General features: G+C 40.0%; 1 protein-coding gene across 1 annotated transcript in view; it reads left to right on the top strand.

Moving 5' to 3' along the window:
• The window catches only part of wdr11 (WD repeat domain 11), a 154,636-nt gene that overhangs the window by 11,715 nt on the left and 125,843 nt on the right, over positions 1–17,078 (top strand). Inside the window, 4 exon segments of the mRNA XM_036573658.1 lie at positions 794–947; positions 3,502–3,557; positions 3,559–3,676; positions 8,201–8,393. Coding sequence (XP_036429551.1) covers positions 794–947; positions 3,502–3,557; positions 3,559–3,676; positions 8,201–8,393 — 521 coding nt within the window.

The following is a 17,078-nucleotide window of genomic DNA, read 5'->3' as shown; positions in this document are numbered from 1 at the left end:
ACATTTTTGCCTTTTTGTGTCTCACTATTCTACACTTATTCTGCCCGAGGCTTCAAACACAGACCCTTCAGTCAGTCATTGCAGCGTTTCTGATTCTAAATGCATATCTCTTAGTAATGTATTTCAACACGAGAGGAAATAGCTTTTGTATTAGACCATATCCCCTCTTTACGCTTAGCTACATCTTTCCAAACTTTGTGCTTTTACACGAAACACAACTCATTTTAGGCTAATAAAGCAAGCATAATGATCGTCCAGTCCAGTGGCCAATGCGGTAACAGTCTTCAGAGTATTGGTTCGTTTTTCCGAGCAGTGCAACAGGGAGGGATGCTACAGATTTGGCTGCACTTCATCAGTGATGTTCCGGTGTTGAGGCGAATGCGTGTGGCCGGTGGCTGCGTGCTCGCCTCATGAGTAATGGCCCATAAACAACAGTGCGTTTATCAGCAGCGGCGCCCTGCTCCTCCTGCTACTTATTTCTCACCCCGCCGCGCACTTTAATCTTGTAAACCGCACTGCTCCTACACCGGCTCATTCCTCAACGCCAGCCGCAAAGTAAGCAGCAGACAAATGGGAGGAATTGTCGAAGTGTGGCGCGTGCCAGGCTGCGCATGTCTGCGGTTATTCAGACGTCCTAGTCGTCTGCGTTCTCTGGTTGTGGCTTCATAGCCGTTTAGACTGTCCTGCTCCATTAGTTTCAATGACTTTCCAAATTTGTGCATCACCAATTTGGCTGTTATTGGATCTGCTTTGAAGTCTCCTGTCATCTGTGTTCTACCTCTTCTGTGTTTAGGTGAAATGGTCCAGAGAGAACTACCACCACAGTCTCAGCTCTCCTTACTCCCTGAGGCTGGCCTCGGCTGACGCCTCAGGCAAAATCATCGTGTGGGATGTGGTGAGCGGCATGGCGCACTGCGAGATACAGGAGCACAGCAAACCTATCCAGGGTGAGAAAACTAACATTTGGATAATTACAAATAAACGTTAATATAATATATAGTCATTTTAAGTCTGTCTGATAGCTTCTCATTTCAAAATCTCTTCTCTAAGCAGCCCCATATTTACATATAGTACATGGAATGAGTGCTTCATTAACTCAGGCGTTCTGGTGACGGAATTGAACTAGGGATGCACCAAAATTTCAGCCACCAAGAATTACTTTGTGAAAATAGTGAAAAATGGCACAGCCAAAAAACATGCCTATGATAGATAGGTAGGTAGGTGGGTGGGGAGGTAGGTGAGTAAATAAGTAAGTAGGTAGGATGGTAGGTAAGTAGGTATGTAGGTGAGTAAGTAGCTAGGTGGGTAGGTGAGTAAGTAGGTACGTAGGTAGGTGGGTAAGTAGGTGAGTAAGTAAGTAGGTAGGTAAGTAGGTATGTAGGTGAGTAAGTAGCTAGGTGGGTAGGTGAATAAGTAGGTAGGTAGGTATCGTAGGCAGGTGAGTAGGTAGGTGAGTAACTGACTAGGGAGGTAGTTGAGTAAGTAGGTAGGTGGGTAGGCGAGTAAGTAGCTAGGTAGGTATTGTAGGTGAGTGAGTAAGTAGCTAGGTAGGTGAGTATGTAAGTAGGTGGGTAGGTAAGTAGGTAGGTAGGTAGGTGAGTAGGTAAGTGAGTAACTGACTAGGGAGGTAGTTGAGTAAGTAGGTAGGTGGGTAGGCGAGTAAGTAGCTAGGTAGGTATTGTAGGTGAGTGAGTAAGTAGCTAGGTAGGTGAGTATGTAAGTAGGTGGGTAGGTAAGTAGGTAGGTAGGTGAGTAGGTAAGTAGGTAGGTATGTAGGCGAGTAAGTAGCTAGGTAGGTATTGTAGGTGAGTGAGTAAGTAGCTAGGTAGGTGAGTATGTAAGTAGGTAGGTAGGTAGGTGAGTAGGTAAGTAGGTAGGTATGTAGGTGAGTAAGTAGGTAGGTATGTAGGTGAGTATTTTCAATTCTTCTGAATTGCCTGCAGACAATTAAGGGAAGACATACTTAGCAAGGAAAAAAGAGCATTACCATAATCAATGCCGGATGAAATTAAGTGTTGCATGTACAAGCATCTCCAGCTCTGCATTTAAAACGATTTGACTAAATGGACAGATGGAAAGATGGATAGATAGAAAGATGGATAGATGGAATGATGGAATGATAGATGGAAAGATGGATAGATGGATAGATAGAGAGATGGATGGATGGATAGATGGGTGTATAGATGGATGGATAGATAGATAGAAGGAAGACAAGATAGAGTTAAAATATCAGTCACATGTAAGTATTTCATGGTTTCTACAAGTAGCATTAGAAACTAGATTTATAATCTCTGTTCATATGAAGCTTCAAGAAGAGATGCAGCCCCAAAGAACTTCACTACAGGTGTTCATTTTTGTGGTGACACCATCTGTACACTCATCATCAGAGATAGTGCAAAGAATAACTGATCCACTGAAGATCAGCCTGATTCCAGTATCTTTTTCTTTTTTTTGCCCTTTTTTACCCCAAAGCTCACACTGTATGAGCTAAATGAACACTTTAAATAGCAGCACATGCGCAGAACTCTCTGTAACCCACAGTCACAATATAAATAGCATTATTTTACCATTTAATGGGCCAGCCATTCTAAATTCATAAACAAAAACCTCTCTTCTCTGTTTAAAGAACACAGATTAAAAAATGCTGTTTTTTTCGTTGTTTTACAAATGTGTTAAATTCAGCAAATAAACAGTAATTGTGTATTAAAATGTGCAGAAGCGTGTTCTCTGTAGAGGATGTGTAACCCCCTTAAAATCTCAGGCGTATTATTCAGTAGCTACAGGGACTTCAATGCAAACTGGCTGAGCTCTTCTTAGGTTGTAGAAGTGTGTAATAACACTTGAGTAGGCCTTGGCCGTTTGAAGGGTTAACTTATTTTTGCTTAGATAATTAACAACATGCCATTTAACCAGGGCTGCCCAAAACTTTTGCCGATGACTGTAATTATGCTTCAGCATGAGTGCACTTACCTGCCTCACGTTGTTGATCTGAAACTCCAGTGCAGATCAACCGAAATCAGAATTATAAACCTGCTGATTTCCGGTCATGTTTGGAGAAACCTGCCGGTTCTGATCTTGTATTTCTATTTTGTGCAGTACTGTAGTAACACCAGAGTAGAGCTACTGAAAACACCAAGGCCAGCATGTTCCTCCACCGGATTTCCATTAGATTCCTTCCTTTCTAATAATGAAGGCAAAGATATTAATGAAAGCAGGTGCCGTATTGCAGGTTGGAACATGGCGGGACTCTTTCTGATTAACTCGGAAGTGGAGTTTGCCTGAAAATAGTTTCATATTGTATGATCTACTCAGCTGTATCACATATTCTTCATCTCATCTGCTCTCTGCAGTTCCGTCTCCCTTCTTTCTCTGTGGTACAGTGCGAGAGAAGTTTGCCAAATCTTTGTAGTCTAACTCATGAATATATAAAAAAAATATTTTTTGATTCATGAGAAATGAACAGCTTCACTTTTGATTTTGTCTCCTTCGTTCTTTTACCAGACATGGACTGGTTGTGGAATCAAGATGCATCACGTGATCTGCTTTTGGCCGTGCACCCCCCCTAACTACATAGTGCTGTGGAACGGAGACACAGGGACCAAGCTGTGGAAGAAGAGCTACGCTGAGAACATCCTTTCCTTCTCTTATGACCCTTTTGAGCCCTCCAATCTGGCTTGTAAGTTTAGAGATTTCTGAAAGTATGTTGTACAGCTGGATCATATTATTTAGTGTGTAGTGAGTCCAGTTAATGTAATGGAAAATATACTGCAAAAAATGTTATCTTGGCAGGTGAAGTTGTGTTTAATTTAGTCAATATATCTAATATTTCTCATGTTGAGATTTTGCCTGTTTTAAGAAGCAAAACACATAATAAAATTACTTATAACAAGTAAAATGTGTCCAAAATAAGTTAAAAAATCTTAGAATATAATGTGTTTATGTGTGTGTATATATATATATATACACACCAATCAGGCATAACATTATGACCACCTCCTTGTTTCTACGCTCATTGTCCATTTTATCAGCTCCACTTACTATATAGGTGCACTTTGTAGTTCTACAGTTACAGACTGTAGTCCATCTGTTTCTCTGATACTTTGTTAGCCCCCTTTTACCCTGTTCTTCAGTGCTCAGGACCCCCATGGACCCTCACAGAGCAGGTACTATTTGGGTGATGGATCATTCTCAGCACTGCAGTAACACCGACGTGGTGGTGGTGTGTTAGTGTGTGTTGCGCTGGTCTGAGTGGATCAGACACAGCAGTGCTGCTGGAGTTTTTAAACACCTTAGTGTCACTGCTGGACTGAGAATAGTCCACCAACCAAAATATCCAGCCAACAGCGTCCTGTGGGCAGCGTCCTGTGACCACTGTTGAAGGACTAGAGGATGACCAACACAAACTGTGCAGCAGCAGATGAGCCATCGTCTCTGACTTTACATCTACAAGGTGGACTGACAAGGCAGGAGTGTCTAATAGAGTGGACAATGAGTGGACACAGTTTTTTAAAACTCCAGCAGCACTGCTGTCTGATCCACTCGTACCAGCACAACACACACTAACACACCACCACCACGTCAGTGTTACTGCAGTGCTGAGAATGACCCACCACCCAAATAGTACCTGCTCTGTGAGGGTCCATGGGGGTCCTGACCACTGAAGAACAGGGTAAAAGGGGGCTAACAAAGTATGCAGAGAAACAGATGGACTACAGTCTGTAACTGTAGAACTACAAAGTGCACCTATATAGTAAGTGGAGCTGATAAAATGGACAATGAGCGTAGAAACAAGGACATGCTCATACCTGATCGGTGTATATATGTATATATATATATTTTTTAGTGATCAAGTATTTTCACTAGAGATAATGATTTAATTTACCAATATACCATTTTTTGCAGTATAAGATCATTAATTTTTGCTCACTTGTTCATTGTAGGCCTGCTACGTGAACCCCATAATCAATATGACAATACTTTATCGTTACCATGATAAATGTATGTTACACAATATGCTTTTCAGAGCATGTTGTAGACGTGATCAGTAATATGAACCCTGACCAACTGCATCACAGAGAGAACATAATTAGTCCTTTTTAACTGGATTCAGTGCAGTGTAGTGTCTGAAATGATGAAAATAATAATTATATTCATAGATTTTGATGGTAGGTTTTAACTGTGAATCTGCTAGAGTATTTTATCTGTGTCAGAATACCGTGATACGTCTTGTGTATCATGACAAACTGTTTTTTTTTCCATAATGCATGTCAGACATGCAGTATCATAAAGTATGTTCACCACTGTGAACATGCATGCAATGTTTTCAAAGCATCTATCCACGAATTCCTCACCCTGGAAAAGACTTTCCGTGAGCTCTTTTTTAAAACACAAAGAAAAAATAAAAAAAGTCCAAAACATGAAGAAAAAAATGTGTTTTCAAAAAAGCCTCCATTTCCATATGGATGAGCAGGTCTGTGTGCATTAGCGCACAAACGCTCCGAAAACAGATGAGTGTAATTCTGCCGTACAGTTTAGATGCACATACAGCTCTTTTCCTTTTGCCCAGCGGTGCTTATTGTGCCAAACTAAAACAGAGCTAAAGTAAGACAGACCCTCGGTCGTTTCAGAGGGTTTTTCATTTGCTGTATTTTGTGGAAACCGCTGCCAGTCTAAACTAGGCATGTGGGTGCAGCCTGTCAGACTAAAGTGGAAGGGGGGTTGGGGCTTATGCTGTAGACACACCTACTTTCAAATAACTGGGCTTTTCTGAAGTCTCGAATTTCAGAAGTTGTGATTTTTGAGGACTGTGTTGTTAGAGAGTTGTGCAGCAGGTGTTGAAAAAGCTTTATGCGAGAACACTCGCATATGAGCCATACTAATCTGTTTAGTAGACATTTCTAGCATATCCACATATTTTTAGCAGCATCCACAATCAAAAGGAATCTTGACCTCAGCCCTAAAAAACAGAGCTGTGCAAAAGTCAGAGACCACCCTTCGTTTGGTATAGTGGTGGTTGGTGTTGTGTAGTGGGTAACACCACTGCCTTCTACGCTGTAGACTGGGGTTCAATCCCCTGCCTGGGCAGCACCCTACACTATACCAATAAGAGTCCTTGGGCAAGACTCCCAACTCTACCTTCACCTACCTGTGTAAAATGATCAAATTGTAAGTCGCTCTGGATAAGAGCGTCTGCCAAATGCTGTAAATGTAATTGTTTATGTAATGTCTAGTTCAAACAGCCGTTAAGTGCAAGTTATTAATGTTTTCTGAGGTATTTCTGAGGAGATTAGATATAAGATGATGCACTTGCGTAAGGAAGGAGAACGTCAAAGGAAAATACCAAACATTTCCACAAGCGTTTCCAAAACGGGAGATTAAAAAAAAAGATCAAAAACTGATTAAAAGCTACAGAGAAAGTGGGGCTCCTAACAACCACCTGGAAGACCTGGTAGACACCAGAACTGCACTTAAAGCTTTCATCTTTGAGAGAGAGGAGAAAATCAAGCTGCTTCAGATCTGAAAACATCCACAGGTGTTTCTGTCCATCCTTCCACTGTGAGAAGACGACTCAGCGCTGTGGGTCTGAAAGGATGTGTAGCTCAAGTCAAGTCAAAGTTTATTTATACAGTGCTTTTTATATCAGGTGTTGTCGCGAAGCAGCTTTACAGAGAAATCCGGGTCCGAGCCCCTGTGAGCGACAGTGGCAAGGAAAAACTCCCTAAGAGGCAAGAGGAAGGAACCTTGAGAGGAACCGAGACGCAAAAGGGGAACCCATCCTCCTCTGGTCGACACCGGATATCAAACAGTAACAAAAGAGCAAGATGAACAGAGAATAAGGTTCTAATGTTAGTATAAAATATTAATATACAGAAGGGGAAAAGCAGGTGAAGCAGTGGCTCTGATTAAGTAGTTTGAGTCTGTGCAGCAGCAGCATCATTAGGAGGGTCAGTTCATGCAGATGAGGTTTGACAAGTGTTGCACAGCAAGAAGCTCCATGGTGGTCAAACTGGTCCAGGAGACAGGTGAGCAGTGGGCACCCACTGGGGTGGGCATCAAGGCAGATAAAGCAACATCATCCGACTGCACAGGGTGTCAAGAGGCCCTCGCTGAGAAAAGGAGACAGACACATCAAACAAAGAAGCTGCTGGTGTTCTCAGAACAGTGGACTAGAGGTGGTCCCTGACTGACTTTTGCACAGTATCATTGCACCCCTATATTGCAAACCAGCAAAAAAAACATTCTCATTTATTAAGAACATTTTGAACTAGGTGTCCGGAATATTGTGATGGTGGCGAAGCTCCCATAGTGAGCTAAATAAAACTCATAAAACCCATAAAACTCAGTTTTGTCCCACATATTACTCAACAGTTTTAAGTTAAGGGAACGTTTTTGATGATTTTGTACACTCAAATGGCATTTTTGAGTTGAATTAACTTATTGCTATTTAGTTTAGTCTGTTGTCATGGCAACTTTGAAATCCTACATTCAAAAAATGACGACATTTCTGTTGGTTTTAATTGTTTTTTCTCACTAAAGTTGCTGAACAAATGTGTGAAACTGAGTGAAGCTAAATTAGCTGTAAAATACAGTTACATGTTTGTTTTGTTTACACGATCTTGTTAGATTAAACATATATTTCTTTCCCATTGGCTGTTGGCTCCATCTATTTGCATATTGAGTGTTTCTTTCCGTTTGTTTTACTCACCTTCAGTGTGCTTTCGTTCACCCAGACTGCCTTTCCTCAAGCGTATGTGTTTTATATATGCTTTTCTCAGCTGCCTGACATTGTGTTGTTGGCTAAGAGTGAAGATTATCCGTCCCTTTGCTGATGAGTGGGCGTTTGTGTTGGTCAGTGACCATGTTCACAGTAAAGGTTAACTCTTTGGTGTTTGTCAAAGTGGTCATTATCACTTAATTAGAAAAAAAATCTCAATTGCCTAATGAAGCGTAGTTAAATTCCAGTTAAATATAAATTAGATATATTAAAATAGAGTTTACGAGTTGCACAGACATTTGTTTGTTAGCCTAACACAAAAATTATAGTTATTCTAACTCAAGTTTTCATTACACATTACTTAATTTTTTTAAGGCAACCGGTTTCCTCCGATTTTTTAAGTAAATTCAACTTACCCGGGCTTACTGCAGTGAGTGGGCTGAAGTGTTTTTGTCTTACTTCTCTTTTATTCCCTCATTCTTGTAGTGCTGACCAGTGAGGGAATCGTCTTCATCACAGACTTCTCCCCCTCCAAAGCCCCGGGCAGTGGTGGCAAGAAGGTTTACATCGCCAGCCCCCACTCTAGCCCTGCCCACAGCAAACCTGCTGCTGTCCAGCCCACCGGTGCCAAGAAGGCCCTCAACAAGGTCAAAGTTCTCATCACCAATGAGAAACCCACGTGAGTACTTCCACAGCTGCCCATTCCACTCCATGGCCCGGGAGTGGATAGTTGTTTTATGTCTTGGCTTAATTGAAACAGACCCTTGAGTAGAAGCAGTTCTCCAGGCTATCTGGGAGCCGATCCAGACCAACAATGCTTTAAACACTGTTTACTGGAGACTTCAGGCTCTGCTGAACTGGCATTGTTTTCTCACTGTGAAAAAAGCCAGTCAATTCCTTAGTCGCCCTCAGAGAGTGTTCACTGGAGGATGACTCTGCTCTGCTGCGCAGGAGTCATTGCACTGGAGTGTCTTTGTTGGCTCTAAGACCAATGATGCCCATTCTTAAAAAGATGGTTTTTCAAGGGTTCTTTACTGGAGAAAATGGTTCTATGTAGAACCATGAACACTCAAAGAACCCTTTGCTTGATTAAAGGGGTCTTTGCATCATGAAAGCGTTCTTCAGATTGATGGAAAATGTGCATGAATGTGCTGCAGATAGTTCTGTATCGAACCTTTTTGAAAGGTTCTTGACGTCGTAACAATAGAAGAACCCTTTTGGGTGCCATATAGAACCATCTACAGTACATTGTCCTTTAATATGATGCAAAGAGCCCTTTAATAATGCAAGGGATTCTTTGAGTGTTCATGGCTCTATACAGAACCATTTTTTTAGTAAAGAACCCTTGAAGAACCATCTTTTTCAAGAGTGTAGTTTAGAGGCTGTGAAAGGACATTGGTGTGTGTGTGTGTGTGTGTGTGTGATTATTATTTTTTAAGCAAATGAAATATATCCTGTCTGTCTGCTAGAGAACATTAGAGAACATTGGAAGTTTATTTACTCATGATAGCAGGGCTGAAACATCGTTTAATATCAACATTGCATTTTGAAGGAGTGCAGTTTTCTAATGGTGTGAGCTTCAGTTTTAATCGTAGCCTAGTTTAGGCTGTTAGTTTAAGCATGGCAAATGTAACCCAATGACAGATGTTGTGAACTGCCTGTGGGTGAGTTAGACCAATCGTACGCATCCAAACCCCCCTGTACACAGCACAAACGTGGATATTTTGGTTTCTTGGCCAAAAATCAGGCCTGAAATTGAATTAATTTATAGAAACTAATCATATTTTCAGTCTCAGCCCTACAAGACTTTCCTTTTGGCTTCTGTTGTCTTGCTGCGTATTGAGTGGGTGGTTGTGGTATTAATCCTGTAGTGGAGAAGTTGTGGGTTGTTGTATCTGTTCTGCTGCTGTTTGAACTATTTGATCTATTTCATCTGCGTTAATTGGCAAACAACAATTGTTTTTCATCACTATTTCTCATTTTCAATACGATTGAAGTTGTTATGATTAGTCTTAGGTTTTGATTTTGTTCTGGGCGTGTTTAATGTTAATCAGTCAACGTTTTTGCTTTTCGCTTTTCTCTTTCAAAAAGTGCCACTTTTGGCCATTTTTTGGAAAGAAATTTCTGTGCATTCTTAATCTATAACATATGACTGATTAGACAGTACTTTTGATAATGCACTTAGTAAAAGAGCAGAAAACCTGTGGACTCGGAAAACACATACTGAATACAATTTTCACGTTTTCTATTCTGTTTTTTTTGTTTTGCTCTCTGTTTTTAATGTTTATTTTCATTTTAAAAGTTGCAACAAAACAAGTAACATTAGAAGCATTGAAAGGTTACAAAGAATAAATACAATTGCTGTGCATAGTTACATTTTCATTAAATGTTGAGAAAATGTGTGTGTATGTATGTATATATATATATATATATATATATATATATATATATATATATATATATATATATACGTGTGTGTGTGTGTGTGTGTGTGTATATATATTTTTTTTAGCCACCCATTAAAATGTGGATAAAACCTCACCATAATAATAATAATAGCTTTATTTATAGAGCACTCTTCATACTGGAGGCAGCTCAAAGTGCTTTTGCAGACAGGTGATAAACCAAGTAATACAAGAAATTGTGAGCATTACTTTAAAATTATGTATGTTAAATGTACATATAAGCATGTTAAAGAGATACATTTTTGAAATGTTTATTTAAAGTGTGCACTGAACGAAACTGTCTAATTAAAGATGAATCGAGTTCCACAGTTTAGAAGCAGAATAACAGAAAGAGTCCTTGTTTTCTGTATTTTACAGAAGGTGTTTGCAGAAGGTCAGTATCTGCAGATCTAAGATCACATGATGGAAGTTTTTTCTTGATTTAGTTGTAGAAAACTTTGCGACATCAGCTGAGAAATATCTGACACACAGCTAGTAAGCCTGTCAACGGAGTCTTGATCATCAGAAATAATGGAAATGTTTAATTGCATGGTTATGAAAATTGATGTCTTGTTTCCTAATGACATCACCTAGAGCTAACATATACAAAAGCAAAGGCCCTAAAACTGAACCTTGTGGCACTCCACAAGAAGTCTCTTCATTTAAATATGATTTAAACCGTTCTAAAGCTGTGCCTTAAAGACCTACCCAGTATTCAGGATGGCATTTTGATGGAGAGCAGTCATTATTTGTTCCTTTTTTCCCCTCTAATCTTGTGTTTGATCCTCTGTTCCTCTTCCTTTGCATCAACTTCTTTCTTTCTTTCCCCCCGCCATGTCTGCAGGAGGTTTTAGTCTGCATCATTGAGCAAGCCCCCTCTCCCTCCTTCTTTGATCACTCCACTCTGAACTCAAGGGCCTATCGTTTCTTTTTAATGGCTCAGTGTACTTATCCACATCCCATCAGCTCCCGCAGTCTCTGCAGTGGAGTCAGATTGGTGCGGTTTATTTACGGAATCGACTTTGATGGATTCCCACATAAAGAACCTGCCCTGCCGTCCATTAGCCTGCCACTACTGCTCATTGTGTTAGTGGAGGGGTGGAATCTAAGACAGGACAACAGGACTGTAAGAGCCCAGTGCATTAGGCCTGCCTTAGTGAAATAGCGCCTGTCAGTAAATGGGAATGCAAATGATGGGTGTGATGAATACCAGCCTCCATACTGGCGTCAACAAAGACAAAGGCATAAAATTGATGGTTGTATGGTGGCTGCCAGTGGGCAGGTCCGGGTAGAGCAGGCCATGGCCAGTGGCTGGTGGTTTGATGAATGTGACAGGAACAAGAGATTTGTAACTGTGACACTGATCTGATACCCAACATTGATTCTGGGATGATATAATCAGAAACAGCTGGATCAGATTTCAAAGGGAAGAAACTAATCCAATCTGATTATGTTACAAATCTAGCCTGAGATACTTCTAAATTGTTTTCGCCACAAATAACATAATATGAAGTGAAGTAGGTCATGTGATATCTAGGCGTGTGCCAGTCACCTTTGTTTCATTAACAGATGAAATGCACTGCTCTTTAGTAATAAAATATACCAGCCTTGCTTAAAATGTGAAAACATCTTTCCAAACTGTACAAATAGTATGTTTATTGTGGTCAGTTCCGCCTCTGCAGTGCCCCTCTGGTTCAAGTTCAATGACAAGTCACAGTATGCAAATCACTCGACCAATGTTACCGCCCCCTGATGACGCCCTACTCACGCCGCACTCATAAATATGAAAGTATAGGAGCCCAGAGTGAGGAGATAACCACTCTCACATGCTGACCTAAGTACCCCAGCACCACCTCAAATTTAGGCCCACTGCAGCAAACCCTGGACGACAGGTGAGGCAGTGTATGACCCCAACCTGGTCACATCTGTGAACAACCTGTTTGGTACGATACAGTCTCCCTGTTATACTTCTGTGCTTGGAATCAAACAGGCAGCATGCTAAAAGCAAGGTTGTGATGCTGGTAATGCAAGAGAATGGCTAGCATAAGCTAACTAGCTTAGGCTACAAAAGTTAGGTTAGTCTGTATGGAAGGAAATGATCCCTAATGGCCCAGTAGAAGTATGTTTTTCATAGCTTGATGTCAAAATGAATGAAACTTCAGACAGAGCTCAAAGAAATCCACTTTATTTATTCGGATTTCAGTACATCTAAGAAATCAGGACTCGGATTATATCAATTATGGACTGGCTGTTGCGGTTTGCCAATCATTTTCTGGCACTACGCTAACTTTGCGGTGGCTTGAGTCAGCGGCTCATACTGGTGAGGCTCAAGTCGCACTGTCTGATCAGAAACATTTTCCCCTGTCGAAGAATCTTCAACCTTGTAAGGTCTTGAAAAATGTTGTCTGATTCTGTCACTCTCCATTTTTTCTAGTAGCTAACTTTAGCTATAAAAACACAGCAGCCCAGCCCACCAGTGGTGGAGTTAGCTGAAAATAGTAGGGTGCCTTACTCTTTAAGGCAGATGTTTTTATAGAGAAATTGTGTTTTTGGCTGTTTTGCTGCCTATTTTCATGTCTGAAGCTCACACTGTATGGGCTAAATGAACACATGAAAAACACTATTACAGTGACAGCACTTATAAAAGTTGTAGTAGTAGTTATAAATAACATTATGTACTCTTTAAAGCTGCACTATGTAAGATTTAGGGATTTGGAGACCGCTCTAGTAGAGGTGTGTAATTAAAGAAAATTTCGTCGACATTTTGTGGGTTGTGCTTCAGCCGCCTTCTCCGATCGGATAAATCTGATGATTGAAAGAGAATTCAAAGAGAACTTGATATAAACTTGGTGAAGGACGCGTCTTCGATGATTTGAATTATCTACTGTTGTCATCATATCTTCATCAGTATAATGTTGATTTTGAGATAATTTGAGACCTAAACATCGAGCTGGACCTTCTTTTTGAGCCTGTGTGTGTGACGTTAATGAAGACGTTGACGTTAATATGTAAAGCCTACGATGTGGAAAAACTCCCGACCGACGCCTCTGACTTTAAAATGATTATTTCAGGCTTTACATGGTGACTTGCAGCAGCGCACGCTCAACATATTTTAACTTTTTTTTTTTCTCTTGACTGGGAAAAGTAGTAATGCTACTTCTTTAGTGCTGCTTTAATGAGCCAAGCAGGCATTTCAGATTCATAAAAGAAAAAAACAGTTACCGATTTACCAATTTATTATCATTTGTAGTGCTAGGAAAGTAAGTGGCTGTTTAGTGCAACGGCTCATGGATAATTAGGTTCTGACATTTTGGTTCAGGTGCAGCAGCAGCAGCACTCAAATATAGCATGAGTGTACTTACCTGCGTCACATTATTGATTCAATCAATCAATCAATCAGTCAACCTTTATTTAACCTTGGAGAGCATTGAGGGTGACCCTCTTTTATAATGTTGCCGAGTTGATACAGGAAAAAGGGATAGATAATGTGTGAGAACATATCAAGTAATAAGTCAATTTAATAATAAAAATGACTCAAACTAGGTAAGCATATTAAAAAATGACATGTTAATAATAAAAATACATAAGAAACAGTACAAAATATAAAACAATAATTAAATTGTAACTAAATTGTAAAAATTAATAAAATCTAAAGAAGATAAATAAAACGGTGGATAAAATTACGAAAGGAAATGAAGATTAATTAAAATGACTGAAATTATAACAAAATAATCAGAATTAAAACAAGAATAAGAATATAAAGAATAATAAATAACATAAATAAATGGGGAAAAATAAAAAAATAATGAAAATAAGACAATAATATAGGTTATTGTTGATTATCAGTAATTGATTGCCAATCCTGTGTTAAAAGCAAAAATCAGCCAATTTGAATCTGGGCTGATCATCATGATGCACCTGTAGTGATTGTGGTTGCCACATGCAGCCTAATGTTAATTTAGCCAGTTTGTGGAGCTGCATAGTGTCGCCAGCTGAGCAGCTCCGTCTGGTGCAGGGGGAGGTTAAGTGCCTCACCCAAGGTTGGGCTGAATGATTTGGAGAAACGATCTAATTGTGATTTTTCTGATCAATATTGTGACTGTGATTTAAATCGCGAAATTGTGCTTATTTCCTATAAATTACAGTCCCATTATTTTGTCCACGAAGACCAGCATATCTTTTTCTGGCTTGAGGCTTCCATGCTGCCAGGTACTGCCCATTAGTTGGCAACTGCACTGCTCATTGGTGCTTTGGTTGGTCTAACTCATCTACAGGCAGTTCACGAGCTCCTTGTTATTAGGTCAGATTTCCCCACTTAAAAATTAAGACAAAGTTTTTGATGATACAGGCTGTTGTTGAAACTGAAGCTCTTTCACTCTTTTAAATTGCGATTTCGATATCAAAACGATTTTTCATAAACAACACAGACACAAACAGGAATGTCCAGCCAGTCTTGGGATTTGAACCCACAACCTTTTAGTTTCAGTGAACCCTTGTGAAAGAGTTTATCTAAGTAAACGAAAAAAAAAAAAATGTATAAATGTGTGCGTTTACATGCACTTAATAATCCCATTAACTGCAGAAAATCAACACATTTACATACACTGAGTAATCAGAATGCGGAAACTCCAGGTCTACATGAGTCAGACAGTAATCTGATTTCTGCTTTACAACCAGCCAATAAACTCACAGAAGAAGACGTGACGTAAACGTAATGTAAAACTCAAACTTCATACCGCAGTTTTCTTTTAAACATTGTGCGACTTTACCTGAAAATATGAACAAACATTATCTAGAAGATGAAGAATATTTAAATTCTTCGTTCATCGAGTATGTAGTCTGTTTCACAGTAGTGTGCTCACTTATTTGCGGTACTGTCTATTTTTGCACATGCGCAGACTGAGAAATCTGAAAGAAATCAGTGTAAGAGTTCACATGCACTGAGAAATCTGATTACGGAGCTAAAATCCAGCCTCTTTATCAGATTTCTAGACCTTACTCTGATTTAAGAAATCTGTGTGTGCTGTTCACATGACCATTTGATCAGATCATAATCAGATAACTGCAGAAATCTGATTATGACTGGATTATTGAGTGCATGTAAACACAGTCATTGTTGTCCTGAAGGGTGTTTAGTGTTGTTTTGTTTGAACCATTTGAAACTGTTTGGAGATTTAAGTGTTTTAAACAAAATATAATTCAGAATGATGTCAGCTGATGAGAATATAGGTTGATTGTTGATGTTGGCAAAGAAAAAGTGAAATTGTGCCACGAAACAGTAAAAGAGGCTTGAAGTTTGAAAGTTTTTCTTTACTGCTAATGCACGGGATATTTTGAAAGCCGTGTGAGTGTTTCCTCACCGCGGAGAGAACGGCGCTGACTCTGTTTGTGTTTCTTCGTGAAGAGCTGGTAGACGGCACGCTGGGCGCGGGACGCTCCATGTACTTTGTAGTGAACATGAAAGAGTGAAAATAGCGAGGTTATGTTGGTGGTAATGGAAGAAAGAAATGTGTATCAAGAGAATCCGCACGTGTGTTTACCGACTGGAGGGGGTCCGTCTCACTGAGGGCAAAGCTTGTAGCCTTTAGTCTGGTTTCTGATTTCTGGATGGCTTTATCTTGCCTGGCTTTCCCAACACTGGAGGAGATCTGCGTCCTTCAAAGCTCAACAACTCTCTCTTATGCTCCTGTGTTATTTCTCTTGATTTCTCTTGTTGGGGTGATTTTTAACAATTCTCTTTGGGAGCCGTATATGCAGCTGAAGAATTCACCCTCCGCCAGTATTTCTGGAGCTCATATTTTAAATAATTGAAGCGAGGGAATGCTTTATGTTTTGAATGGAGTGTTGAACTTGCTGCTTGTTAAGCAAGTTATAAGTTTTAAGACATTTTCTAGACGCTCTTTTAAGGCTATTTGTTAACTTAGAGCTTTCTTGACACATAGCCTAGTCTCAGACTAAATCGCGTTTGTCACAGTTGTCAGTGGACACTCCTTATTAAGAAGACACTCTATTAAGATGTATTACATGTGACATTCTGGCAATTTGGGACCAGTTATTTTTCAGAATGAGCTTTTTTAAGAATACATTCATGCCAGCCCCTAATTCTCCCACACCTGAGAGCGATCATATATTCTCTCCTGTCTCTCAGTCCATTTCCCAGTAAAATGGCTCTTGAATGGTCTGGAGAATGGCCTGCTTATTATGCTCTTCAATTTACACAGGCTGTATTCTCCGTGAAGAGGTTTAAGCGTGCTGGTAGGTGGCCTCTGGACTTAGTATATGCCAGGCTCGGAGGAGATTTGTAGCGGTTGTTATTCCATTCCATCTCAGTGGGTGAGCAGTCAGTCTCCTCTGTGGTGCTGCTGGATGTTTCAGAGAGACGAACCTCAAAGTTCTGAATAATTTGTGTTTGTGATTTTGAACTGGTTTTAATGATGTGGCTCAATTGATGCTGGCTAACTAAGCCTGTCTGTCAGTGTGAATCACAGGGCTGTGCATCATCACAGCATCGTACAGTTAAAGGCCTTTACACTGAGTGTGATTTATTTGTGCGATTTATTTGGATGATAATAAATTAATTAGAGTGTTTGTATAACTGACGCCTTGCACACCAAACATAATGAAAATGCAACAGTATTTTATTCGCCCTCTGATTTTTTTTTTTTCTTTCATACATTCTCGGGCGAAAGCAAACAGAACTTCTTCATAAATGTTAAAAGGGTTAGAATATCTAAGGCTAGATTTACACAGTGGAACTGCAGGGAGATTCACTCGAAAGAGGCCCCGAATATTCTGTTGTAACTCCCATTAGGATGAAGCAATCTGAACCAAAAAATACGCTGCATACTTTGACGTGTGTGTAATTGATTGCATTACATGCGATGCTGGAAGTGATCTCCGTTTTCTATCAGACACATGAA

This window comes from Colossoma macropomum, unplaced genomic scaffold, assembly GCF_904425465.1.
Source record: "Colossoma macropomum unplaced genomic scaffold, Colossoma_macropomum, whole genome shotgun sequence".
In the NCBI taxonomy this organism is placed as follows: Eukaryota; Metazoa; Chordata; class Actinopteri; order Characiformes; family Serrasalmidae; genus Colossoma; species Colossoma macropomum.
The sequence above is the reverse complement of the archived record's forward strand: the minus strand, read 5'-3'. Positions and strand labels throughout refer to the sequence as shown.